The sequence below is a fragment of the Manacus candei genome, unplaced genomic scaffold (assembly GCF_025592945.1).
Source record: "Manacus candei isolate 608988 ecotype Guabito, Panama unplaced genomic scaffold, ASM2559294v1 h1tg000119l, whole genome shotgun sequence".
Lineage (NCBI taxonomy): Eukaryota > Metazoa > Chordata > Aves > Passeriformes > Pipridae > Manacus > Manacus candei.
In genome coordinates this window covers 3,364,704-3,391,893 of record NW_026138167.1, presented here as the reverse complement: position 1 = coordinate 3,391,893, position 27,190 = coordinate 3,364,704, and the positions used below count along the sequence as shown (strand labels likewise).

Below are 27,190 nucleotides of genomic sequence, written 5' to 3'. Positions count from 1 at the left end.
TCTGCACCCCTGCAGCCACAGCAAACCGGGAGCAACAGCAGTGTTGGATTTTTAAAGAGGGAGCATCAATATCCCAGCAAAGGTGTGAAAATATTCTTTCCTTCATTACCTGAGTTGATACCTGAGCATATTTTTTAAAAAGCAAAGGCTGCATACTTTGTTACTGCAGATCTTCTTGGGTAGATCAGCTTCCCCCTAATCAGACAAATTCTTCTTCTATGTAGTTCTGCAATGCAGGCATGGTGACGTGTTCTCATCACATCACTCTCCCTTGGCCATAAAAATAATCCTACCACAATCCTGAGTTGATTTCACCAGCACCTCCAGCATGGGATGCTGGGAACAAAACATCTGTGCCACATAAACACCACTGAAAATTTCAGTAACTCAGCTAATTAAACTGAAGTACCTGTGTCTCTTGATGTAATGGCTCTTTGCTTCCTCTGCAGATCAGATGTTTCCAAATTATCCAGGCTAAGCACTGACTTTTGGGGAATACGAGTTTATGATATTGTCTTTGAAGCTTTAACTCATTTCTAGTTGGGATTAAAAAGAACAAACAGAAATCTCAGTTATAATGCTGCTTATAGCAGGGAAGCAGAAAGGGAAGGCATTTAGTCTCAATGTCCTGGAAAGGCAAAGACAAAAGTATCCACAAAGGGTTAAGTTAAAAGACCAAGCAGCCGAGTTCTCTGGGAAAAAAAAAAAAAAAGAAATAAAATCAAATGGACAGTAAAGCCTATTTCCTCCAAGCTAATAGAATTACAGAAATTATCATAAGAGCATGTGTCTGGAGACAGAGTGAATGATGCTCTGAGAGATAGGGCTAACAGGATAAACAAGCTCAGTGCCAGGAGCTGAACCCAGCCTGGTGCTCTTTCTCCCCGTGTTACCTCTTAACACAGAACAAAGGGGTCACTGGTTACCAACCCCTAAGAGCAGGGAGTGAAGCACCTCTTGGTGCAGCTCCTGTCCCACAGGGCTTCTCTCTCATCAGTCCTAAAAATGAGGGTGGAATCCCACATTTTTCTCTCCCCCTTGCTCCCTCCTTCCACACAGATGAGTGCAGCTGTGCAAGCCTTGGACATCTGGTCATCCAAGGGGTGGGGGGACACAAAAGGTGACAGAAGTTAACAAGGAAGCTGATGGGCATCTGGGGAATGAGTCCCTTTGTAAATCAGGATTTTATGACTGAACTTCAAACACAACTCCCCATTCTTCCCAGTGTCCTTCCCCATGAACAATGAGGTTTTGTGGGATCCTGTGCTCTTACTCCCTTCTCAAATTTCACCTTTCTAATCAACGAAAGCAGGAATGGCCTAAAGACAGTTATTCTCACCGGTTTGATCAAGTTTAATTCTCCATTCAAAGCCCTGGCTCTTGCCAGATCCCAGCTGCTGTGTTTACCACTCTGGGCTTAGATCCTGTCAACAACTGCACATGCCTTTAATTACTCCTGGGAATAGCACATCCTTTTATACAGCCAAGCACCCAGCACATGCGCTTGTGAGACGAGACACGGGCAGGAAAAAAGCCTCGATGTTAACAGCACAATTGTAAATGCAGGTCCCAAGATCTCAGCTCACTGCTAAATCAAGCATCCCTAATGTCAACATTCATTTCAGCACAATTCAATTACAAGATTTTTATTAATTAAACTTCCCTTAGTAGATTGCTATGAGCTTCTGGTAGAGAAGGATCCTACAGAGCAGCTGACAGGAAAAATCTTTAGCACCGTCAGACTACCAGGCTCATTTATGCACCATTTTAAGGACTCTTGCCCATTATCCTTGCCAGAGGACTGCTCTTTGCCTACAATAACATCTGTTTGGCCTGCAATTTGTTTGCCATTTCCCCAGCTCTGACAGCCCGGGTAGCCAGGAAGGGGGCAGCACAGCAACCCTAATGGGAGCTCACTGCGCAGAGCTGTTCAGGGTCCTGCCGGCTGCTGCTTCAGGCATTTCACGCATCGGAGGAGCGCAGCTCTCCCCGCTCCCTGTGCTCGCACAGTCCTGGCAGCGACGCTCGTCTCCAACAGCCTCTGTCGACAGGCAGTAATTCATAACACCATGGAGAGCATCCCCGCTCTCCTCCTGACTGCTGCTCTTTGCTTCCTCTGCCAAGGTGAGTGATCCTTCATTTGTTACTGTTTGGTGGTGAAGGGGGGGTCGAAAAGGTGGACAGGAGATGGCTTTGGTGCAAATTATTTTTAAGAAGCTCACTCCAAGCTAAGGGCTAAATCCTAGTACAGCTCTTTTTGTTACACAGTTTGTTGTTCGGTGGGTGGGTTTTTAAAGTTTATCGTTGTAAAGTATTTAATTGTCCTGATTAAAGATGCCAAACAGGACACACAAAGCCATTTTAACTTTAAGGAAAAGCACCTTACACGTAAAGGTGTGGTTTCACATACTGCAGAGAAGACCACCAGAAAGTGGTAACGTTAAAGAGCTTCAAATACAAGCTGCAAACAGCCCATCTTCCCTCTGCAGATATGGAAAGCACCAAAATATTCAAATAAAAAAAACCACATTAGTGCACTTCTCTAGAGACGGTGGATGCTGGATTTAATTAATGCTAGTGACATGTAAAAAGGCTGGCAATCTGGGATTGACTATAACAGAGTCGTTAAGATCTAGTTTTGAAATTATTTACCTAAAAGATTCGAGAGTATTTATGCCAGGAAATCTTGATATGAGAGATAAGAGACATCAATAAATAATATGGACAAGATTGGCAATTACAAAAGCGTTCATTTTTTAGCTTGCAAGTTGGCTTGAATGATTTCACTAACCTGAAAACAAAATTGCCCTCTAAGTGAGCAAGAGAAGGGGAGAGGGGCAAAAACCAATCAGCCAAACCAAAACCCAAACAAACCAAAACCCAAACAAACGAACTTTTAGCTGAGTAGATTCACTTGAGAGGGACCCTCTTGTTCGAGAGAGAGGGGAGGACTCACAAAGATTGGAAAGTAACGCCTGTTTTGTGTAACATTTCAGATCAGTCACCTGCAGATACTTCTGCCTCCCTCCTCTTTCTCTGCTGAAAAACAACTGACAAAAAAACCCCATGTCCCTGCAAATCTGTAGATTCATATTTGTGTTTCACGGGAACTGTAGAATATGTTCAACAGACTTCAGTTCATGCCTTTGCCAAATTTGCATAGTGCCATCCATTAATGACAAAACAGGCCTCGTTTTCCTTTTCAGTTGGAGTTCGTAAGGACTCCAGAATGAGTTTAAGAGAGTTTTAAGAGATCATTCTAAAAATAAAAGACCACTGCTTTTTAAATAGCATTAGGATGGTCATTGCCTAGTGAGTTAAAGAGGAAAAAGGTAATGTAAAATACAGGCTCTCACACCTCATCCCGAAACAAGTAAAGTACCCTAATTTTTTAGAATTTCAGTTTGCAGTTTTTCTGTAGGCCACAGGGTACCATGAACTGCAGTTGTGAGTGGCAAAGGGACAATACAAATCTATTATAAATAAAACCTATTTAGAATAAAAAAACGGGTAATTAGCACATTTCTTTGAATGTGCTGAAAAGTCTTTGAATATAACAGTTAATAAATTTTAATACTTTTTTTTTAAATATATTTTAAGAAGCAGGATGTTATTGTTGCCATAATCACACAATCGTGACTCAGGCTGGAAAGCAGATTTGTTTCCTGGGAATCCTCCTATTGCAAAACGTTCTGACCTTTCACAAGCGGCCTGGTCTGTTGGGCTGCACTTTCCCCTTCCTGTGCTCCACAGCTTTGCCAGGTCTGGGGGACCGGGCCTGCGAGGGGAAAGGGCTTTTGTACCTCCAGCTCTTCAGTAACTCCCCAAAACTTTTTAACTCATTTGCAGAGATGTGTGTGAGAAGACGTCTATCATAGCGTTACCCTTCGTTGCTTTTCTTCTCCCCAGCCCAAGCTGTACCCCCCTGGCACGGTACTGCCCACTTGGGCGAGGCTCGGGCAGTGCCCAGCCCAGGGGATGCTGAGCGGGCGGAGGGGGGGGCTCTGCCCCGGTGCTCACCGCGTGTCCTCCGCAGGCTGCGGCGGCTCCGAGGCCGAGCACCGGCTCTACGCGGCGCTCTTCGAGAGCTACAACAAGTTCGTGCGCCCCGTCAAGAACGTCTCGGACCCGGTCATCATCCAGTTCGAGGTGTCCATGTCGCAGCTGGTGAAGGTGGTGAGTACCGCGCGCCGCGGCGGGGCCGGCCTGTCCCCACACAGCTCTCCCGACACAACTCTCTCTTCCAGGACGAAGTCAACCAGATCATGGAAACCAACCTGTGGCTGAAGCACGTGAGTAGTGACCCACCTTCCCCCCCAGCGCGGGAGTGCTCCGGGGCACCCGGGCCGGGGAGAGCCGCCCGCCCTGCCAGGGGGCTGCGGGCTCGGGGAGCACCGGGGCGGCATCCCCGGGGCAGCATCCCCGGGGCAGCATCCCCGGGCGGCATCCCCGGGGCAGGATCCCCGGGCGGCATCCCCGGGGCAGCATCCCGGGGCAGGATCCCCAGGCAGCATTCCTGGGGCAGGATCCCGGGGCAGGATCCCCGGACGGCATTCCCGGGGCAAGATCCCCGGGCGGCATTCCCGGGGCAGCATCCCGGGGCGGCATTCCCGGGCGGCATTCCCGGGCGGCATTCCCGGGCGGCATTCCCGGGGCAGCATCCCGGTCTCCCCGCCGGCAGCGCCGCCCGGTCCCGTCCTTGGCGCTCTGCTGCCTCCCGGCGGCCACCGGCCCGCTCTGCCCGGGGGAACGGGAAGGGATGGGAAGAGATGGGATAGGAAGGGACGGGAGCGGAGCAGCGCTGCTACACCGTCCGGGAGTCGCTAAATAAAACATTTTTGCTCTCAAGATTCTCATACGAGCTGCCTTGGCAGACACTCAGCACGGCTGTCCCGCACAGCATCACTTGGTTTGGTTCCCGGAAAGTGAGAAGAAACCCAAAGTGTTTGCCTCACTTAAAAAGGGTCTTTAGAGGTTAAAAATGCAGTTACTCACTGTTGCAGTCAGCTGAATAACCAGCTTAGTTCCCGCTTTCAGCTTGATATTCAATTTTGTTTAAGCGGGGTTTAACGAGCCCTAAGGACCGAGGCTGTTACTGAACTGAGCAACCACACCCTGCAGCTGTTTCTGACCCACATACCCCGGGTCCCTCACTCGATGTTCACACCTACCCCCACGGCCTCCACGAATTTGTTCTCACCATCTCACAGATACCTGGTTTCTTGAGACTGAAGTTATTATTAAAGTCCTACGTTCTCTGACAAGAGTCTTACTCCTTCACCTTGTTTCAACTGCTGAGTAGACATTCCTGGCACAGAGTCACAGACATATAAGTCACATCTAGATAGGACCAACAAGGTCATATCTAGGCCCACCTACAATCTGCATATGAACAAACACCACACATATATGTTTGTTAAAAAAACAGCTAAACACTGCGTATCCAAAATAAAACAACCCTAGGAGTGATATGACAACACTTGGTTCAGGTCTAGTCCACTGAATTTCAGTTTCTTCACAAACCTAACAGACTCATTTTGTCCATAATTAGATCTGGAATGATTACAAGCTTCGGTGGAATCCAGCAGACTACGGAGGTGCTGAATTCATCCGAGTACCATCTGGCCAGATCTGGAAGCCAGATATTGTTTTATATAACAAGTAAGACTCTTGCATATTTATCTCCTTAATTCAGGAAGAAGGGGGGTGATGTTACCAGTTTAAAAAAAAATCAGCAGCAAGTTCCCTGAATACACTGAGAAGCCTGCTTTCCACCACACCTGTGTCCCACACCCCCCACTGCTGTCCTCACCTCCATGCCAGCTCCACCAGCATCCCTGGGCAGGAGCCAGCTCTAACCTGGAGCTGCAAGTGGGCAAGCCAAAGTGAACCTGGTTTTGCCCCTTCACTTTTACTGTTATTTGTATCACTGTCTACCAGGGGAGCTGGCAGGAATTCCCTTAGACTGGAGAGTTCTTGTCTGTGAGTCAGACTTTTAACTGAAAAAAAAATGCAACTTCCAGCTTTTGAGCAGTTAAATTCGCAATTTAAATTCACAGCCTTTCTAATAACAGTGTTGACAGATAAAGTTTTCTTTAGATGTCAGTTGCTGAGACACTGAGGAGCCAAACCACCACTCAATGGCTCCCTCTGCTAAGTAGGGAAGCAGCTCTCAGGGAGATGGACTTACCTACCCAGATCCAAAACTTAGCTCTGTGGATCAACAGCAGTGACACTCCTTTTCTAACAGTGGTCTTAAAACTTCAGATTACTTTTTTAGTTTTACTTCTTCATAGAAACAACTGAAATTGTCACATGGATCATATAGGATAGCAAAGTGGGACTCAAAAAAAACCCCTCACCAAATACTCTCCTTAGGCAAAGATGCACCCCAACCCTAATCCCTCTTTCAATAGTTACTACCTGCACTGTCCACAGAAGAGGTGGGAATACCAGTAATACAGGTATCCTCTTATCAGCCCCTGGGTTCTGATGTGCTTGATTGATCTAGAATAGAACAGAATAAAATAGTTCAGTTGGAAGGGACCCACAAGACTTATCTAGCTGAACTGCCATTTGCAGTCTGCTATTTGCCATTTTGAATATTGATTGCACTGAGCCATATTATTAATAAGGGAATTAATAATATTCCCTTTCAACTCCTCCCTGGTAAATTTATACAGCTGCTTGTTTCAGTTTAACTGTGCAAATTTATGGTGGCCACTGGCTCAGTCCTGCACATGCAATTCAGCTCCAAGTCAACAAGTAATTGCTGACTTTCCCAAAGCAGATTAAAGAGTTAATGTATATGATCTGAATGTATGATCTACCTGGAGTAGATCATTCTAATTTTTGTTATTTTTATTTGTTTTACAGTGCAGTTGGGGATTTCCAGGTTGATGACAAGACAAAGGCCCTACTAAAATACACGGGTGATGTGACCTGGATACCTCCAGCTATATTTAAAAGCTCATGTAAAATAGATGTAACCTACTTCCCATTTGATTATCAGAACTGCACCATGAAGTTTGGTTCCTGGTCTTATGATAAAGCCAAAATTGACTTAGTTTTAATTGGCTCCACAATGAACCTGAAAGATTACTGGGAGAGTGGAGAATGGGCTATTATTAAAGCTCCTGGGTATAAACATGACATCAAATACAACTGCTGTGAAGAGATATACCCAGATATCACATATTCTCTTTACATTAGGCGTTTGCCTTTATTTTACACCATCAACATGATTATTCCCTGTCTGCTGATTTCTTTTCTGACTGTATTAGTTTTCTATTTGCCCTCAGACTGTGGTGAGAAGGTGACACTCTGCATATCAGTCCTTCTATCTTTAACAGTGTTCCTTCTTGTTATCACAGAAACCATACCTTCTACTTCCCTGGTAATTCCCCTTATAGGGGAATACCTCCTTTTCACCATGATATTTGTAACTCTATCCATTGTCATCACGGTATTTGTGCTGAATGTGCACTACAGAACACCCAAGACACACACCATGCCCGTGTGGGTGAGAACCATTTTCCTGAACTTACTTCCCAGGATCATGTTCATGACAAGGCCTGCCAGTGATGAAGAGACCAACCAGAAGCCAAAGCCACCCTTCACTTCTGAGTTTTCAAACCTTAATTGCTTCAGCAGTTCTGAAGCCAAATGCTGCAAAGATGGCTTTGTGTGTCAAGACATGGCATGCAGCTGCTGCCAGTACCAACGCACCAAGTTCTCGGATTTCAGTGGCAACCTCACCAGGAGTTCAAGCTCTGAGTCTGTAGATCCCCTGCTTTCATTTTCAGTTCTGTCACCAGAAATGAGAGATGCTATTGAAAGTGTGAAATATATTGCAGAAAATATGAAAATGCAGAACGAAGCAAAAGAGGTAAGGACATACTTTACTATTGCTCAAACTGCAGATACCTTCTGTCATTGGAGTCTTTTGTAAGAAAAAAACCTCAAATACACAAACAAGCAAAAAAACCCAAAACAACAGAGACCATTATTTTATAAAAGTAAATTACCCAAGCTGTGTACAAGCATGTGCAATTTTGAATTGATATAACTGGGGAGCAGCTCTGCTGCACAACATTCTCTTTACTGACAATATAAATACTGAATGAGGCATGTTAAGGTCACCATTGCTGGGGAACATAGGAGAGCATCCATCCCACCAGAGCTCAAGTTAGGATTTTCCAAGTCATGATCTTAACAGTGGAATTTGCTGACTCTGTGGCCTTTGGGAAGTTACATTCTCCCTCCCACAGCTTACCATCAACAACAAAACCACGAGTGGATGTCCCTCGTAGGGATGATGTTGTTCATTCTGTTGCTGCTGCAGAATAAAGTTCTGTAGCTACATGAGGCAACTGCTGCAAGACTGGGACCAGCATCTTTCATAAAGCTGCATCTTAATGCAATAAAAAAAAAACAAAAATGGAAAGCTTTCTCTCTATCATGTCCCTCAAACATATTATGAGCAGTAGCCACCCCCCCACAATTATCACAGAATTTAAACCCTCTGCAGTATAGCACTTAATCTCATTCTCACTTTACTTCATTTGTGCTGAAATCAGAGCTTTATTTATATTTAGTTGGTACAAAAAATACAGGGTTGCTTTGGGTTTTTAAGTCTGCCCTAACAAGCAAGTTGTAAGCTAAAAAGCCTGAATTTCAAAACCAACTAACGCGTTATTCATTTATTAGTGCTCCTGAAGAAAAACAAAGTAAAAATTTAAATTGCAATCTCAATGGGAACTAAAATGATCACCTGGTTACTGTTAATATATAGCACATATAATGTTTCAGTGTCACTCTTGTTAGAACACTCATTGTAAAAAAACAAAAAAAAATTAGAAAAAATCTGAGTTTTTTTGAAACCTCCTCTACAGGAAAAGTACAGAGATGAATTTTACACCATGCAGGAGAACAATCAAACTTCAGTACTACATAAGAAAAGTACCAAATAACTATATATCAATTAGCTTTTGCTTTTTACCTACTGCCTAAAGATGAGTAGGAGCAGTCTGTTTCAGTCAAGTTTTCTGGACAGACCTCTTCACCTGAGAATGTAAAGCTTTACATTTTCATTTTTTGGCACAGAGAAGAGAAGTTGTATCTCCTCAAGTCCAGTGTCTTGGTGAAAAACTTTCTGTATTTGAAGTAGCAGCTTTTGGCTTTGCCACAAAGAGCATATTCAAATAAAGCTTCTTCAAGATGAATTAGTCAGTGAAAACAGAGATGTGTAAGTTGTGTAGCATGAAAGACACCTACACACAGAAAAATCTATATAAAATGCCACTAGTTGCTAATGCAAATTATTGCCCTAATAAACATGCCAACTTGCTATTCTTTTTTCCTTTTTTTTTTTTTTTAATTTTTCCAGATTCAGGATGATTGGAAGTACGTTGCCATGGTCATCGATCGTATTTTTCTGTGGGTTTTCATCCTGGTATGTATCCTAGGAACAGCAGGGTTGTTTTTACAACCTCTGATGGCTGGAGATGACATGTAAAGGTTAAATAATATGTTGTGAAATCAAATAAAACTGCCAACCAACTCTGTGTGGCCACCCCAGCACCCCATGTCTCTTCCATGTGTAGCAGAATAAGGAACTCTCAGCTCTGCTTGATGAAGAAGGCTTTGTTAAAAACGTGGGAAAAGAAATGATTTTGAACCTTTATGACAGCTAATCTCCACGGAACAGGAGCTGTGCTTTCACAGCTACTTCTTGCCACAACAGGAAGTGATGTAGGTAGAATGTTAAACTTTATAGGAATGGTTTAAGAAGGGGTGAATAAAGAAATAGAAAATTACATGAATATTTGGAAAGTAAAGAAGGGTTGAATGCTTTGGGCTGTTTTCATGAGTCTGGCACCAAGAGTCTTTGAGCCCATGACAGGACCTTCTGGAAGAAGTTCATCCTGAGTTCCATGAAAGCCCTCATGTGGATGGGATGGTTGGGAAGGCACAGGTACCAAAGTGCTGGAATGCAGACATCACCACCTGGAGTGTAAACTGCCCCACGGCGTGGGAAGAAAGGACCACAGGCAGGTTTGTTCCAAAAGGAAAGCCAATTTAAATAGCAGATGATGGTAACAGAGCAGCCAGGAAGTAAACTCTGCACATCCCACAGGGTAATGGATGTGGAGACTGGCAGGAAAAAAAGCTACTCAAACCTAGTGATGTTTAGAGTTGTGTACAAGTCAAACACACACTGGGACAGTCTGCAGGTGGTGTAAAGGATCAAAACACTGATGGGGTAGTTTGGATATAGAGGCAAAGGGGTTTATGACACAAAATAGTCCTGTAAAGTATGCTAAAAATCACTGCTTAGGCATATATATCTTCATTTTTTTAATCAGCAACTGCAAGTTATTTAAGAGCATGAATAAAGAATGCAACAAAATACTGTAATGAGAACATATTTTGTACAAATATTAACTGTTCTCTCTGTACCAACCTTTTGGAAATACAGTGTATCAAAGTGGTGTGACATTTATGAAAATAAAGAGAATCAAACTGTTGAAAATGGTGCCTTTTTTTCCATTTATTTTGACCAAGTAACAAAAACCTAGATAAGGTAGCATTGCCTACAGTTCAATACATTCATTATAAGTTACAGGATAAAGGTGCATTTCTCTGAGTCTGTTAACATTCTCTTGTTTCAGACACACCTGATAAGCTGCAGACCCCAAGGATTCCAGGGTCAGCTCTAAATCTACCATGATCAGACTGTGGAAGTGACTAAAAGAAATTCATGCATTTGCAAAAATTGGGAATTATTATAAGGACTGTGACTCCACTGGGCAATGTGCTGCCCATCAGGGCAGTCTACAGACATCACTTGACAAGGGGAAAGAGATAAGGTGGAGAGTTAATAAAATAATATATATATATTTATATATAGATATATATAAAATCTACTTTTTTACTTACTTTGCTTTCTGTTTGGGTAAGAGTAAATTTCAGTAATTCAAACCCAAGGAAGACTATAAAAGGAAATTTTGTGTTTGAACAGGAAACAAGTTTTCTAAAGTATTTCTGCAACTTCCACACAGAGAAGTCACTGATGCATTGTTTAATCTTAGTAATACCAAGGAAGTTAAAATTCTTATATTAATGGATTAAAACAGGTAATCTTTGCAAGCTCACCTTTAAAATTATGATGGCAGTAGAGGAAACACAGATATCCAATGCCAAATGTAATTGGGTAGCTGAAGAAGAGTAACTCCCTTTACAATCAGAATTATTTATAAATTGTTCTTTAAAAAAAGGCTTGCCTGGCATCATTTCTCTACCTGTGAGCCTTAAAAAACCAAGAAAATCCTACAGTTTAAGACAATCTGAAATAAACATTCAGTTATATATAAGTTATGGCATAAGCAATCACTATTATAATCAAACAGGGCTATGCTAAAGGAGCTCCAGGGGGGTGTGTGGGGAGTATGTGTCTGGTTTTCAAATTTATAACCACTATAAAAGCTTATATTATCGAAGATACCACCATTTACATTAAAACTTCTCATCTAAACCTGCTATTATTAAGGTAGTAACTTAAGCAAACAAAAACTTCCCCAGACTTGCTCTAGCTTGGCATTGCTCTGCTAGTCCTACAGGATAACAACTATATTTTGAAGAGCACTGACAAAACTTTGGTGTGGGAAAACACTCAACTATTTGAGAGTCTTTTCCACAAATAAACCTTTTAAGAAAGGAAGAAAGGTGGCGTTGGAATCAATGTAAAGAATAGATTTTAATAGAATAATTGAAAACTTGCAAGTTTGTTTTCAACAATCTCAGGAAAAAGAAAGAATGGAAAGCTGTAAGTCCTTGCTGCTTAGAGTTACATGTGGGTTTATAAGCAAGAGAACCCACTCAAGGCAGGTCTCTTGAGTTCAGTTTAACAAACGTGTGAAAACTTCATCATCTGTATCTGGTTCCATGGCATAATAATTTAATAACCTTTCCTTCAGAAAGACATTCCCCCAGGTTCCTTAAAATTAAAAAATTAAAAACCTCTGCTTAAAAACTTAATTCTGAGAAACACACAAAGACAGGAAACAGTTAACAAGTTTGCAAGTTACAAACTGTATCAAATTCTTCATCAAGGATAAAGAAACCTGAATGTTCCAGCCCTTGTGCAACTTGGGAACTCATTTAACTGTCTTTGCCTTCCTTTCCAAAGCTGATGGAGACATCAACATACACATGTGCTTTAGGCATTTTAAGGCTTATTGAATGTTCATGTTAGTATCATAGAATTGACAAGATCTACAGTTTAGCAGCAAATTCCACTGAAAATTTATAGAGGCAAAACATGGCCAAATCACTATTTTCAGTTGTATATTGGACATGCAGGAAGTTTAACTTGCATTTTTTCTATTATTTTAAATGACTTTTACAGCACATTAAAGAGAGCTGATAAAAATTCTCCTTTTTATACTATAGTAAATCGAAATAAGCAACTCTACTGTGTAACTGCAAATATAATACTCTGTATAACAATTTATATAGTAATTTAATAATTGGACTACAGTGATCATCATTAAAAAAATTTAAATCCTTCTATTTTGCAGTAGGTGTCAGTGTATGCTTTTTTCATATATCATACATGCAAGTGCTTGAGAAAGTTCTTTTAATTCTGACCTGGCTTAGAAGTAACTTAGTAGACTGGCAATAAGCAAATTGACTTCTATGTGTCCTAGGAATGCCATGCTTTAATATAATCCTAATTTTCTAGTTTTGGACTGGTTTTTTTTTTTCACTCTATCAGAAACATGCCTACAAAGAACGAGCATGGAAACAGAGCTACTGCAAAACTCTTTGGAGCCATATTAGCAGGAGACAGCTCCAAAAATCTTTTATGCATTTGTACTGCCTATATGTGTAGGTACTATTATACTTGCCCACTTATGAATAACAGGAATAAATAACACAAGTGATCCAATGATTGAAACCAGAAGAAAAGCCCATAAGAACATTCGATCAAGCACCTGAGCAATGTATTTCCAGTCTTCAACAACCTAAGAGATAAAAGAGCACAAGAGATGGTCAGTATGTGCAAGAACAGGTGAAAATACAGTACCACATCCTGCAATTCTTAATCATTTCAAAGTACACTTTTTTCAGCCTTGTTCATTAGATAATCCTGTTTAACAACATTTTATAATTACACTCAGAGGTAGAACAGGAGCAAACTGCCCCCTGTGAAGACTGGTAAGCTGTGTAGACCAATATTAGATTTTAATGCAGAAACCAACCCTGGCAAGCACTGAAAATCCTCATCTATAGAGAGATGAAACTGGTATGCCCTTTTCTAACACACTGCAGCATTCCTGCCACACGACAGCATAAAGTGGAAATCCCAGGCAGGAGCTAGAAACAAAAGTTATTAAGAAAAAAAAAAAAAAAAAGACAACAACCCCTCCCATCACCTAAACAAAAAACACTAAACCTCCCAAACTAAAAAACAAAATAAATAAAATTACAGCACTGAGCAGCTGTTGTGTTACAAACAAGATCTGAAAGCTGTGAAGTTACTGCTGCACAGAACTGCACTCTGGGGACAACACTCACTGTACTTCCAAGACTACCTTCCTTTTTATAGGATTGTTCATACCTATACACAGTTTTGCAAGTACAGCAGATATAACTGTGCAAGCAAATGAAATCCCTGCCAAACAACTGTCTTGGAGTTGAACTGGAGCTCTCCACATTTCCCAAGCCTCATGCTTCCCAAGATGTAAGGCTACAACAGCACTAGCTAGATAGTGTTTATTAACAACTTTTGCAATTAAAGCTTGCAAACTCTCTGGAGCCCAAGCAATAAAACACAGGTGAATCCCCACTCATCTGTATGTTAATTTCTGAGGTTTAGAGTCACAAAAACATCACATCTGAAAAACAAAATACTTATCACTTCTCTTGTCACTCACAGTCAAATACAGTAACTTCACAGGAGAAAGAAAAGCAACCCATAATATACAAGGAATTATGTATTTAATAGCAAATTATTTCTGTTGTTCATACAATGCAGAGCTGCTGGATGCTGCTTTAACAGTACAGCAGATACATTTATTAAGAATCTAGGCCAGATCCCTTGTGACAATGTCAGAATCAAGTCCTGAGAGGGCACATGAGAGGAGTTTGCTTACTCCTAGACTGTGAGAACACTCTTAGCAACCAGCAGCTTCTGAAGAGAGCCTTTTCCATATAAACTGAAATAATCCCAGGCCGTGCCATCAGAAACAGGCAGCAGTATCATGAGACCACACACAAACTTCTGTATTTCTAAACTAGCCTGCAGATTGCATTTAAGTCTCTGGTGTACCAATGGTGCCAGCTCAAAAAGCATGTAAAGAAAACAGATTCAGAGTGCTCTTACCCAAGTGGTGTAAACATCCATTTAGGGCAGTTCAGAGTGCAAATGCACAGACTGAAAAAAAGCCTTTGGCATCTTTTAATATAACTTAGAGACAAATAATAATAAGGGTAGAAGAGAACTCTTAGGAAGTCATCTAGTCCATGTTTGATCTCGGCACAAACTGACCTACATAGGGCCACAGCTTGTATTTAAACTAATAGAAGTTAGAGCATTGAAATTGTTTTTATTTGGAATTGAAAGGTGAAAAACACGGTTTGGTCATATTTATTCTGAAAATATAAGGCGAATATAAGTAAAATATAAGGCACTGTTCAGACAGCCTCCAGGTACAACATTCAAGGGAAAAATATCTCCTCATCTCAGCAGCTCTGCAGAGAACAGTTAGAGTACACAAGTGCCTCACAATGTGTAACCAACAACATGAACCTAACTGCTAGAAGAAAGCAAAAGACTTTTAAAGAACCCAAGGACTGTGCTGTATCAGCCCAATATCCATAAGAACTCTCAGCATTGTACCATCCTTGCACTTCTTTCCAGTGGAAACAATTACACAGCTTCCAGTGGAGCACAAAGCCTGGAAATCCCTAGCACATCTTTAACAGGACACTGCCCAGTAAACCATAACTGGGTTTTCTGATTTCCACGTGTACAGGATCAGTGTGACAGGACCAACTCACCCACCTCACGAACTTCGTTCTCCTTCATGACGTGCCTCGTGATGTAGCGGATGGAATCCAGAGCCGCCTCCAAGGTGTTCCTCGAGGATTCCGAGCCGTTCCCGTTCCCTGTTTCCTCCTTCTGGGCAAAGTACCTGTCCACGTGACTTCTCATGCAGAGCAGCTTGGGAAGCTTGTGAAGAAAGATCTTGCGGACCCAAGGTGCCATGGCGTTGTGCGTGGACGAGGAGCGGTGGTGGATGTTGATGGCGAAGACGGTTATTACGATGGACAAGGTCACAAAGATCATAGTGAACACCAGGTACTCTCCGATAAGTGGGATAACTTTGGAAGATGAGGGGATAATTTCTTCAATGACAAGAAGAAAAACAGTCAAAGAGACCAGCACTGAAGTGCAAAGTGAGATTTTTTCGCCTTCGTTTGAAGGCAGGTAGAAGACAAGGACGGTGAGAAACGAAAGTCCAATACAAGGGATGATGAGAAACAACGTGTAAAAAAGGGGCAAACGCCTAATTATAAATGAATATGTAACAAAAGGATACCAGCAGCAGCCATCAGTCCTGTTTCCCTTGCTCCCCGTTGCAGTCACTATTTCCCATTCCCCATTATCAAAAAAATCTCTTTTGTCAACATCATAATCTTCAAGAATTAGATCAACCTGTGAGCCATCATAAGTCCAGGACCCAAATTTCATTGAGCAATTCTGGAGGTCAAAGGGGAAGAAGGTTACATCAATGGTACAGGAACTTTTATAGTTTGCTGGTGGAGTCCAAGCAATGGTGCCATCATATTTAACCACAGTTTTTGTAGATGTTCCCTCAAAACGTCCATCTGCACTGAGAGAAGAGAGTAATTGCAATTACAACGGGGGTCTGGGGGTGCATTTAATTAGCAAAATATGCTTTGTTATTGGCATTTCAGCTCTTTATCCCTTATCCCCCTTGAAAGCCAAAATTTGGTACTGTCTTCATAGTCTTTTTTTTTTTTTTGGTTAGGTCTGAATCCCACAAAGGTAAACAGCTTTGGAAGAGTGAAGAGTATTTTTAAGTCATTAAAAAGTCTGTGCAACTTTCTTGCACAGACTTTCTGACTTATGAAAGGATTGTGAAAACCCTGACCTTCAACAGCATGACCCAATTGTGGTGTTTCTATTAGTAATGCAGCATAAGTACTTTTCAATTTGGCCTAATCATAATTATCAAGGAAAAAAAGTCATGAAGCAGGTAAAAAAAATACTTGTTTGCCACCTCCAAACTGGAATTTACAATCACTGCAACAGCCTTTTATCCTGATTCAACAAGTCAGGAAATGTAAAGCACTGTACATGCACCTGAGTTGAGCAGAAAGGTCAATTCAAAAGTTATTGCATCTGATATTTGGGGATTTTCAAAAGAAAAAAAAACCAAACAACATAAACCCAACACAATTCCCCCCTTAAAGCTGAGGGTACTTAATTTCAATTCCATGCTAAATATGACTTATAATAGTATAAATTAGCTGCTTCCCTCCCATCACCCTACACTGTTTGTACTCAGCACTGTGCAAGACATTGCTTTCTCATAGGGAGTTTACATGAAGAAATGGAAATAAACTTTATTTAAAGAGATGAGAAATGCCATACAGAAGAAAAGCAAAACCTTTGGCATTTAAAATGGCAAAGTCCCTCTGCATTCAGAGGCAAATTCTTCCAGCAGCCTCAGCCCTACTAAATGTCCACAGGTTCTGTCCAATGAGCCTCCCAGAACCAGCTGGGACAGCAAAGTCAGAACAGAAATGGGTTTTCTGTGAAAAGACTCAAATCTTACTTGTCATACAGCACAATATCTGGAATCCAAATGGAATCTGATGGGACACGGATAGATGTTATTCCAGCATAGTCTTCAGGATTCCACCTCAATTTCACATCTATCCATTCCTGTGGATATGTGAGATGCAAAAATCATTACTGTGGGGAAGCAGATTTAAGCAGGGCAACACCAGATGAAAACAGATAATAAGGCAATTCAAAACAGTGAGACTGGCTTCTAAAATCTGTATAAACCAATTCATTTGCTGAACAGTCATGTAGTTACCTCACTCAGTATTTGTTTTCTCTTGTAAGAGCCACTTGACATTATTTCTGTACAGAACTTAAGATATGAAGTTCCTTTTCCAGAGCATGTATACATAAGTAAGGGCTGCTATAACATAATTTAATTGTATAAATTAAGTTTGAAAAAAGCTTGTTCTGAATCAATACCAAACACTGGAAGCTAATCAGAAGCAATTTAGACATTTCCATGACAGAAAAAAAATCCATCATGATGCAACTCTTAAAAGGCAGTTTTGATTTCTACCAGCAACACTAAAAATAGCACCATTAAAAGCACAGTAGTGTTTTGGTAATTTTACACTTGAACTACAAGTTCAAGAGGAAGAATTTAAGTTTCTAAGAATTCGCCATCAAACAGAATTTTAAACATATATAGAGGTCAGTTCCTATTTCATTTAAAGTGGTTCAACACATTTGCTAGGTAGTCTCAAAGTTTCCCTGAAAATAAAAACTTGGCCTGAAATTACAGTTACTGGAAAAGAAGGGAATCATCGGGGAAAAAACAAAACAAAGCAAAAAAATGCAACCAACCAAACAGAAGGGAAGTAGCCCAAACAAAAACAGTGAGTATAATCGGGGTCTGCAAACATTCTGCTAAGTTAAATCAAGAATGACTTGTGAGCAGCATTTCCCAAGTTAATACTGCCAATTAAGTTCAGCCCTGGACCCTGATTATTATAAAGCTTCAGGCTTTTTTCTGCCCAAACCCAAATATTCCTAAGAGGGAAAAGTATTTCCTTATAACAAGCATATACAACTTTGAAACTGAAACTCTTCAGTGATGTTTATCCCACAATCTCAAATATCCCAGAAGAAAAAGAACCCAAAGCTATTTTACAGAACACTACAGCAACCCCTGCTTTTCTAAATAAAGCTTTTGAATGAAAACTTTTCAGCAACTAAGTTTTTTTAAACATACAAGTAATTAGCAAAGTTTCTTCCAGATTTTCATTTGCAGTCACGAAGCTTCAGAATTTTTCATCAATATTTTACACATACCTGTTTCAACCACACATTTGTTGTCATCAATTGATTTTTCTCATCCTATAAAGAAAAGCATATGTTACAAAAAATAACCATAGTAAATAACCATAGTAGATAGCTGCTTTAGTTCATAGAGGTCTGTAATTTAGAGTACAAAATATACTTCTGAAAGCACTCCAGTCACTAAGTATGTTTATATGAGGATGCACCCACAGTGCATTTTTTCATTACACTGACAATAATTTCAGAAGATTAATCTACTGTGTTTAAGCTAAAATATGCACAATTATTTCACACGACATTATGTTCCAGAATTTTAAAGTTAGTGAAAAAAACCACTCCAACTTATTAGCTATACATACCACATCCACCAGCTGAGAGATTGCAAGGCCAAACTTGATTTTGATTGTGTCATTCAAGCGCTCCACTGGACGAACCCACCTCTGGTAGTCTTCAAATAAGTGCTTGAACAAACGATCTTCACTTTTAGCAATGAAAGAAGGTTCAGACACACCTATGAAAAAAGGAATTTATTACCACTGATTTCATGTTTACACATTATTTCTTCTAATGTTTGGCCAGATCTGTCATGTATAAACTTTGCTGCTCTTGCCTGTAGAGCACTTTCCCCCCCACACTGTTTTGCATCTTAAATGCTTGTGCAATTCTATTTCCCAGCCTATCCTCTACCTATCCTGATGTTATACTGACTGGAAAGCACCTTTCTAGTTCTTTTTGTAGCTCTCAAGGAGTCAATTCAATGCCTGGAGACAGACAGAGGACTGGAACAGCTAGAAGTCTTTGTATAGCTTACAAAAAAAGTAGAAACTTCTTTTGTCCCCTGAGAGAATGGAATACATGGCAGAGCTTTTTTTTGGAAAAAGAAGTATTGTAGATGTAGAAACTGCGTAGAGAGAGCAGCCTGGACTTTAAAGGAGAGATGTAAGTTGTCCTCAAGCACCTCATTGAGTAACTGCTGTCCTTTTATCTTTGGGAATCTGTGAAAAATTTGGTTTTTACCTACATGTTCTCACTGAACTGTGTCAGAAGAAACCCTGCTACACACACAAAAAAAGGCAAAGTCTAAGGTTTATCCACTGTGAGAACCCACATAAATGTCATATGCCCTAAAAAAACAAGAGAAGGAGAAACCTGGGGAAGATACAGAGATAGGGGAGGGAAAAAAGGCAAGATCAGTGTCTAACTGAGTAACTCAGTAAGAACAGCCTTCAAATGTGGTGTGAAACACCTGAGGATGCCTCAAGAATCAGTACAAACTACACACATCACCTTGAATGGAAGGGTTCTCCAATTCCCAGACAAAAGTCAGAACAATCACCAGAAAACACAAACATATGCTCTAGACAGAGATTTTTATTACTCACTGATGAGATCTGAACTGACTGAAACTACTGCCAAAAAGACCTAACAATTAATACTTTCACTTTAAGGGACAGAGCAAACAAAAGAAAGAAGTTTGTCACCATCTCTTTTTAAAGCAGACTTAAAATATTATGCCATTACATAAATGTATGGCATGACCTCTCTAGAAATCATGTGCTCACTAACAGCATCCATCTAAAAAAAGATATATCAGAAACAGAAAAGCACCAGAAAATGTCATGAACAGATTAAAACCGGAGACAGTCATCCATACAAGGAGAGATTTAAAAGCTTAACACTATTTTGTTTGGAGAGGAGGTAAATTTAGTCAACATAACAGAAGTAGAGCAAGTAGTGACCAATACATGCAGAAAAAACATTGGTTGTATTTAATCTTTCTCAAAAAAGAAGGTAAAGGAAATAAAGCATCAATTAAAGGCAGCAGAAACAATGCCCAGTTGAAGCTCATCACCATCAACATTCAGTAAATCAGAGGTTATCAGACAGTGAGGAGGACTAGAATTCTGGAATTACCTGGGATCACCAAATTGTGTATCAGGCAGTGTCACACCTGCAGAGGGTGTCAGTTCTCACTCCAACACAACCAGCAAAAGCTGCCTCAGAGTTGGACCAACAGTGACTTGCATTTATTGCAGAGGTTTGGCTACCACTGCCAAAGCCATCAATTTGGGCTGGCCTAACCCAGCTGTGTGTGACTGCAGCCACTGCAGCCCAGACAACCAAGGCAGGCAACCGAAGTTTTTAAGTTCCTTCCCGCTCATCAAACTGTGACAACAGCAGCTCTGCTGTGCTGCAAAAGGCTTTAATTTAAAGATCCTTTGGACAAAATATCCAAAAAGCTCTGCAGGGCCCAACGAGGCAATTCCCTGCCTTCTGCACTGGTGCTTTGGGGCAGTCCAGTACTAGGATTTTAGTATTTTAACTGAAACTAGTTAACTAGTTTTTTAAATACCAGTATTTAAATACTAACTGGGTTTTCTCTGAAATGTCACAGGAGGAGCAACAGCAGAATGCAGCTTAAGGGACAGGATCAGCAAAGGGGGAGCAGCAGGACTCCTTTTCCCCCCAGATCTTCCCACACACCAACATGCTGCTGAGTGGTTCTTGCTGTGGGCCCAATCAACATCTGGGTTTTCAGACAGTTCCCCCTTCTGCTTCAAAACACAAACCTAATTTCATCTGTTCACAAACCCACTGTTCTTGGAGAGGGATTATCTGTACTTGCTCTACAATTGGACCCCTTTCCATGTCCAGGCTGCTGACACAGGGGATGTGTGATAGCAGGGAGCTGTGGGCAGCCTGGGTTGTACCACTGAACACACCTCAGGCAGGCCCAGGAAAACTCACAGCACACAAGAATTGCTGCCAAAAATGAGGCAGCAACACAAGGCTGCACACGTACAAGCTGCCTTCACAGCTATTAGGTTAAAATATATTTATTTTAATTGGCTCAGTATATCCTCATTAGCCAAGGAATTTTCCTTATTTGTAAGTATGCACAGAGTTGCCAAGTCCTACATGCTACAGGCATCCAAAAGAACGCTTCCTGAAGACACAATTTGATTTCTCTATCTCCATATCCCTATTTCCTGAATTATGGATGGTTTTGTGTATATTTCAGCCTAATGTTTCAGAAATACTTAATGTTTGTATTACCATTAATTACATTTCCCTTCTACAGTTACAACTCTCAACTGAATTTTTTGTACAGTTTGAGGCTGACTGTGCAGCTGGATATTCTCTCTGCATTAACTGACCTTGAAGCAATGCAGAGGCAAAGTTGCACTTTCACCATTTCTGTGTTCTGTAAGATGACCTCCTGTGCAGCAACACAGCATTTCAGGGCATGTGTTGTTTCCAGATTCAGCTTCTCTTAAAACACAGCAACTTCTCTGCTCTGCTAAATGGGGACACGTTATTTTACTGCTTTTATACTCTTACAGATCTTTGTCCAAACGTTTTACACTCAGACCTACAGTACACTCACTGATCTATTACAATGACCATTATTTACTAACAATATAGTTTGACTAATTTTTTTTTCTTATCACAGAAATATCCCTGCTTTTCAGTATTTCTAGTTTATTCTGTTTATGAAGAAGCTGGGGCATACTGGTCTATGAAAGACTGCTAATACAAAGGAGAGCTCCTTGGGGAGGCTGGAAATGGTAACATTATATTAAGAATTAGCAAAAGTAAAGTAAGTAACCACCCCTACCTTGCATATTTTATTTAACAGGACTATTCAACTAATTTGTTGCACAGACTGCACGAGTTTCATTCTCTTTTCCACTGTGGATATGCTTTTAAGATTACAACAAAGGGTGTGATTCTCAGTTACCCCCCGTATCAATAACAAAATTGTGAAGAACTGGTGACAAGCAGAACAAATGTACAGAAGAGAACAGGTAAAACACAGTCAGAGGTTTAAGGCAGCAGAATAACCACGAAAAACAGAAAGAGGTTAAAACCTATGACTAGCAAGATTAGCAAACCAACAACCAGGAGTACAATCTCATCCTAAATCAGATGGCAAGAGATTATGGAAGCATCACCCCTGCCACAAGCTCCCTGTACAAAAATAAACTTGGGAGATTTGCAGCCTTTGAAGGGCAATTCTAAGCTTGCCTGTATTTGTGTGGCTTCATTTTTGTTGGGGCAGGGTAACCTCTGCAGCCTCGGTCAAAGGGAGTTCTGTATTGTGCAGTGAGAAATCTCACTGACAACATTTACTGGATTACTTGCACCTTAAACCCTTCTCACTCCCTCTCTGTGGGATGCCATGTCAAAAAAACCCCACCCAAACAACCCCTAAATCACATGGGATGCTGGATGGCCTAAATTTGAATTCTGCACAAAGGAAACAAATGTTTATGCACAAAGCAGACTGATGATTCAAATTTTTTTAAACCCTGAAATAGCTGGAGAACACTTCTGACAAAATGGTTAAGTAAAAATTCTAATGAAACACTTGATCTTAGACAAAATTGTATTTAAAAATTCAGTTCTACCATTTCCTCCCTAAGCACTTAACAAACTTCTTTTATTAAAGTACTTTGGAAGAACTACTTAGAAAACAGGAGGAAGCATTACATGGGTCTCAGATGCACGAACAGCACGACAAAACATGTCCATGTCTATTCATCTTGTTCACATTCTCAAGTCAAAATTTCACTTGTGCTGCTGATGGCAGACTTTTTAAATGCCACAGATAAATCACAAAAGTGGTCTTCTTTTGTAAAATCCATCTTTTTAAATTGTTTCTTCCTGTACCATTATGGGATTAAATTTCTTAGCATGTTAATATGATTTGGCAGCACTATTCTTTTTATAAGAACTACCAGTTAAACAGTCAGTGTTGCAGCTTTATCTCAGATGTATTTTCATAAATATTTGTTTGTTTTTAAATGAGGGAACACCACAGTCCATGTTTCTCCAAAGAATAAGCTTTCTTTGAACTCTGCATTCCTCTGCACTTCCTTAGATAATGTGTCTAAGAACCACATTGGGATTGCAGGTATAATGCTGGTCCTTACACATTAAACAGCACAGTTCAAAGCATTTGCTAATTGATATAGCTGAGTGTTAATGATTTCAGGTTTTCTTTGCACCACTACCTGGTGCATTTTCAAAGGAAGTCCATGGGAAAAAGGAAAGGGTCCCTTTTTAGAAGCCTTATGTTAAGATGTGGATTCAGAAGTAATACATATTACTGATGCACATTTATAACCCATACACCATTACAGTGAAAAAGAACACTGCTAAGGACAATAAACATTGCAAAATATCCATACTTTGTAGTTAACATTATATTGTTTAACTCTGTGTTATCATAACATACAGACTATTACCCACAAATCTAACTACTACAAACTACAACTAATAATTTTCTTACAAGCCTGGAAGGTGAATGAATATATACAATACACCTGCTTTCAGTACACTCGTATTTATTGAGATGATTTCCCACCATTACTTCATTAAGTAGAAAACACATGTAATATAGTAAATGAAGCATAAAATGGAAGTTTTATTTCTGTACTGACTCCCCCCTCCCTTTCAAAAGGACCATGACTCACACTTTCTGCATGGTCTTCAATTTTTTGGCCTACTTTTCCTCCCTTGCTTTAGCAATTGCCAAGAACCCAATCAGGAACAGTCAAGCGTTTAATTAACAGCAAGCATTTAGAGAGATCAAAATCATCTTTTCTGGGATGTCTGGAAGTCAAAGCAGCATTACTAACTCCACCCAGTTTACTGAGAAAGGGTCAGAAAAGCCAGCTATTACATTCTGAACTCCCCAGAACTATTTTTTTTCTCCCCTGTTTAAAAAGCTACATCTACAAGCTTAGAAAAGGTACATATATATACCCATATACAGGGCTTTCAAGCTATTGTGAGGATTTCTGCCTTCCCTCTTACCTCACACATCAACCTCTGCCCAACCAATAGCAAAATAAAATGACATTTATTGGACATGAAGCTATGAGAAATTTTGAACTGTAACACTGCTCAGTACTTACCAACATGCCCAGAGGTACAAGAGTTGCCCACAGAAAGCAGGGAAGGTGTTTCTTACACCCAACTCAAATTTAAAAATTAAAGTTCTGAGTTCATAATTGTAAAGTAGAATTAAACTATCTCCTACTCACTTAACATCAAGGTATAATTATGGCCCATGTTTTTGAATACATTTACAAGTTTGATTAGTAACAGAATAACATATTGCCAGGTAGTTTGTAACTAACCAAGAAATAGATATGAATTGGTGGTCAGTCTTTAGATTAGGAGATAATTGGAGCACAAAGCACTCCTTTCTGAACAGCTGTGCTGTGGTTCCTGTGGAACATACACCCTGTGACCTCTCTGGTGACACTGCTGCCAGCAGCACCTCCTGACTGACAGCCCCTGCAGTCCAACGGGGGCTGTGATCTCCTCCCGAGCTCTCCACTCAGCTGCCCCGGGATCCTCCTCCCTGCCCCACAGCCGGGGCACCGCAAAAGGCTGCCCCAGGGCAAAAATTCCACCACTCTCAAATCAGGGGGACTGTTCCTGTAACAGATCCAGGGTTTTGTCATCTCTCTTTAAACCGTTTTTTAATCATTTCATCCTTTCCACTGATTGCTGATCTGTCATTAAGGACTGAAGATGGACCGTGAAGATTGCACTGAGAAATGCTGAGAACAAGCAGCAAACAGGGTGCACACAAGTGCAGAGCTCAGGGAGAAACAGGAAGAACAAGGATGTAGAATCTTATCAGTAGAACCATTTATACATATAAATGTAGAGGCTGTGCATCACGGAAGTGTACACAAATCCAGGATTTATGTAAATAAGACACAGGCTGGGGCTCCTCACAAGTTGCCAGTGCAGCCACTGGCGTTACCTTCTGCCACAGCAGCATTTTGCCCACCCAGCTCAATCTCAGCCCTGGATACACCAGAACACACAACCCTACAGCTCACTGAAATCAGAGACTCTGTTTAGAAACCAGGCACTCTGCTCAAAACTAGATACAGAGCAGAAGATTTCAGAACATGTAATATCACACAAACCCCAGGTTTTACCATTCTAAAAACTAGGAAACTGCAAGTGCTTCCTTCCACAGTTCCCTCTACAAATCAACACAGACATTTCTCCACAAATCAATGCTCATGTTTTTCCTAAGAATCTCCAAAGAAAGCACAGAATATTTTAAGAGGAAAATCACAAGAAACCCATACAAGCAGGAAGGTTTGCAGCTCCCTTTTGGGCAGGGAGAAGGATCTGCTCTGTTAAAATGACTGGAAATAGTTTGGGTGCATGAACTCCTGAGGAAACACTACCACAGGTCTGCAGCACAGCAATGCTAGAGGTGCTTGGTAACCTCATTTTTTGGGCAGTTAAGTCTCACCTCTTAGTTTAAGATTCAGTGTAAGGAACAAAACTCATAATTTGGTTGTACTTTAAATCAGCAAGTATTTTGCCTCAACAATTCAGAGTTATCCAAGATAAAATGTTAGTTCACTACTAATGAAAGAAAACACCAAATTAATTTACAAGCACTCTTACAGCAAATTTCGTGTTATTTTACAGCAAACAAATTGTGAAGAGAAAATGTTATCCTTACTCTGTATGATCAGTTCTCAATGAAGTCAAAACTGCTGGTTTGTGCCAAAAGGCCAAATTGGGCTTAACCTGACAACTGTGGGTAATTACATGTAGTCATATAAATCACATAATGTAACAAAATGATTTTGCACAGCAGTATCTTCTCTCATGATGAAAAACACTCTTCCAAATGCTGAGACAAAGAATAATCTTTTAGCAATAAGAGACTGAGTATTTGTCAGCTGAATTAAAACCAAGACATCAACACAATCAACTTTCCACAAACCACACTTACAACCACTTTTTCAATTTTGAGTTAATATTTAAAAAAAGGTCAAATTCATTTTTCATTCATTTTCTTTCTGCCTGCAAATATGGCAGTTATGGTTCCAAGACATTCTGCAAAACTCTTAGCAATGTACCCATAAATCATATACAAGCAACGCTTTAAAATAACTGTTTCTAAATAAATCTTTGACGAGTGATTTTGCTCCTTTAATCTCTGTGTAATTCTATAAACACTCCAGATTCACACGCTGTTTTACATCCTTCAACTTGGAAAGTTACACCCTGATTGAACTACGAGACTGACTCTTTTGAAGTCGAAGAAATAACACATGACCAAACTAGAGAGAGTTCTGTTGTAAATTCTTAAGAGGGTTGTTTTTATGTGCAGTCACATCCATACGCGAAACTGCAATTACTAAAATATATTCTGAAAGTTCACCTCCGTACCAGCTGCAGGCACACAAACCTACAGCTGTACCAGTCAGCAGAGCAAAAGGGGAAAGCTGTGGCACTCGAAATCCTTAAGGTGTATCACAGTACACACACATTTAGAAAGCATAACCACTGTGTAATGAAACGTGTGGCAATCGAGGCTGGCGTGCACCTGAAAAGCCGTAGTTTGGCAAAGGCACCTTCCCCTCCGTGCCCGGGGCAGCCCTGTGAGGCGGTCTGGCCGCGGTCCCTGCAGGTCCCGTTCCCTTTTTTGAAGCTCCCCCGGCGCTGCTCGGCCCCCGCCGGACCCGCTCCCCCTCGGCACCGGCCGCACCTCAGCCGAGTCCGGCCAAAACTTGGTGCCGTGGAAAGCGAAGCAGGTCCGTGGCGGCCCCAGCCCCGGCGGCGTCTCCCCACACACAGATCCCGCCCGTCTCCCCTCACGAACCGCTCCCAGCCGGGCACAGCCGGGGGAGGCAGCGGCGCCCGAGCCTCCGGGCCGCGGAACCACCCCCTCCATCCCCGGCGGACCCGCACAGCGCCGGGAGGGCTCCGACCCCCGGCCGGCCGTGCCCTGCCCTCCCACACCCTCCCGGCTCCTGCTGAGGTGCCTTTTCCCCCCGCCGGCCCTCACCCCGCGGGGGCCGCCCCGCGCCGCCTTACCCGCCTGCGGGACTCCGGGCTGGGCGAGCAGGGGCGCGCAGAGACAGCTGAGCAGGAGCGGGAGTAGCAGGATGGCGCGGCCGCAGCCCCGCAGCCCCGCTCCACGCCCGGCCATGGCTGGGGCACGGCCCCCGCTGCCTCCGAGCCCCGCAGCCGGGAGCGGCGGGAGCC

At 41.4% G+C, this 27,190-nt stretch overlaps 2 protein-coding genes across 5 annotated transcripts; one reads left to right on the top strand and one right to left on the bottom strand.

The window, feature by feature from the left end:
• The first annotated feature begins 924 nt into the window (after positions 1–924).
• On the top strand, positions 925–9,525 carry CHRNA3 (cholinergic receptor nicotinic alpha 3 subunit). The gene is made up of 6 exons (XM_051770363.1): positions 925–2,124; positions 4,037–4,176; positions 4,248–4,292; positions 5,552–5,661; positions 6,877–7,888; positions 9,389–9,525. The coding sequence occupies exons 1-6, from the start codon at positions 2,070–2,072 to the stop codon at positions 9,515–9,517; spliced, it is 1,491 nt and encodes a 496-aa protein (XP_051626323.1). The 5' UTR covers positions 925–2,069; the 3' UTR covers positions 9,518–9,525.
• On the bottom strand, positions 8,022–27,190 carry CHRNA5 (cholinergic receptor nicotinic alpha 5 subunit). 4 transcript variants are annotated; one of them, XM_051770366.1, is made up of 7 exons: positions 27,020–27,190; positions 18,505–18,656; positions 18,158–18,202; positions 16,872–16,981; positions 15,071–15,902; positions 12,999–13,028; positions 8,022–8,413 (listed from the first exon to the last, which is right to left on the bottom strand). In XM_051770366.1, exons 1-7 carry the CDS (start codon positions 27,132–27,134, stop codon positions 8,360–8,362), a joined length of 1,338 nt encoding a protein of 445 aa, XP_051626326.1. In that variant the 5' UTR covers positions 27,135–27,190; the 3' UTR covers positions 8,022–8,359. The 4 variants fall into 4 exon arrangements, with proteins under 4 accessions (XP_051626326.1, XP_051626327.1, XP_051626325.1 ...); XM_051770367.1 differs by having other exon boundaries at positions 8,022–8,407; XM_051770365.1 differs by lacking the exon at positions 8,022–8,413 and having other exon boundaries at positions 10,580–13,028.

Excerpts from the sequence above, each read along its gene's own strand:
- CHRNA3 (XM_051770363.1), top strand. The coding sequence starts at position 2,070 with ATGGAGAGCATCCCCGCTCTCCTCCTGACTGCTGCTCTTTGCTTCCTC. Across the intron at positions 4,177-4,247 it reads TGTCGCAGCTGGTGAAGGTG|GACGAAGTCAACCAGATCAT; the intron begins GTGAGTACCGCG and ends TCTCTCTTCCAG. Across the intron at positions 7,889-9,388 it reads TGCAGAACGAAGCAAAAGAG|ATTCAGGATGATTGGAAGTA; the intron begins GTAAGGACATAC and ends TAATTTTTCCAG.
- CHRNA5 (XM_051770365.1), bottom strand. The coding sequence starts at position 27,134 with ATGGCCGGGCGTGGAGCGGGGCTGCGGGGCTGCGGCCGCGCCATCCTG. Across the intron at positions 18,657-27,019 it reads GCCCGGAGTCCCGCAGGCGG|GTGTGTCTGAACCTTCTTTC; the intron begins GTAAGGCGGCGC and ends CTTTTTTCATAG. Across the intron at positions 13,029-15,070 it reads AGGAGAACGAAGTTCGTGAG|GTTGTTGAAGACTGGAAATA; the intron begins GTGGGTGAGTTG and ends TTTATCTCTTAG.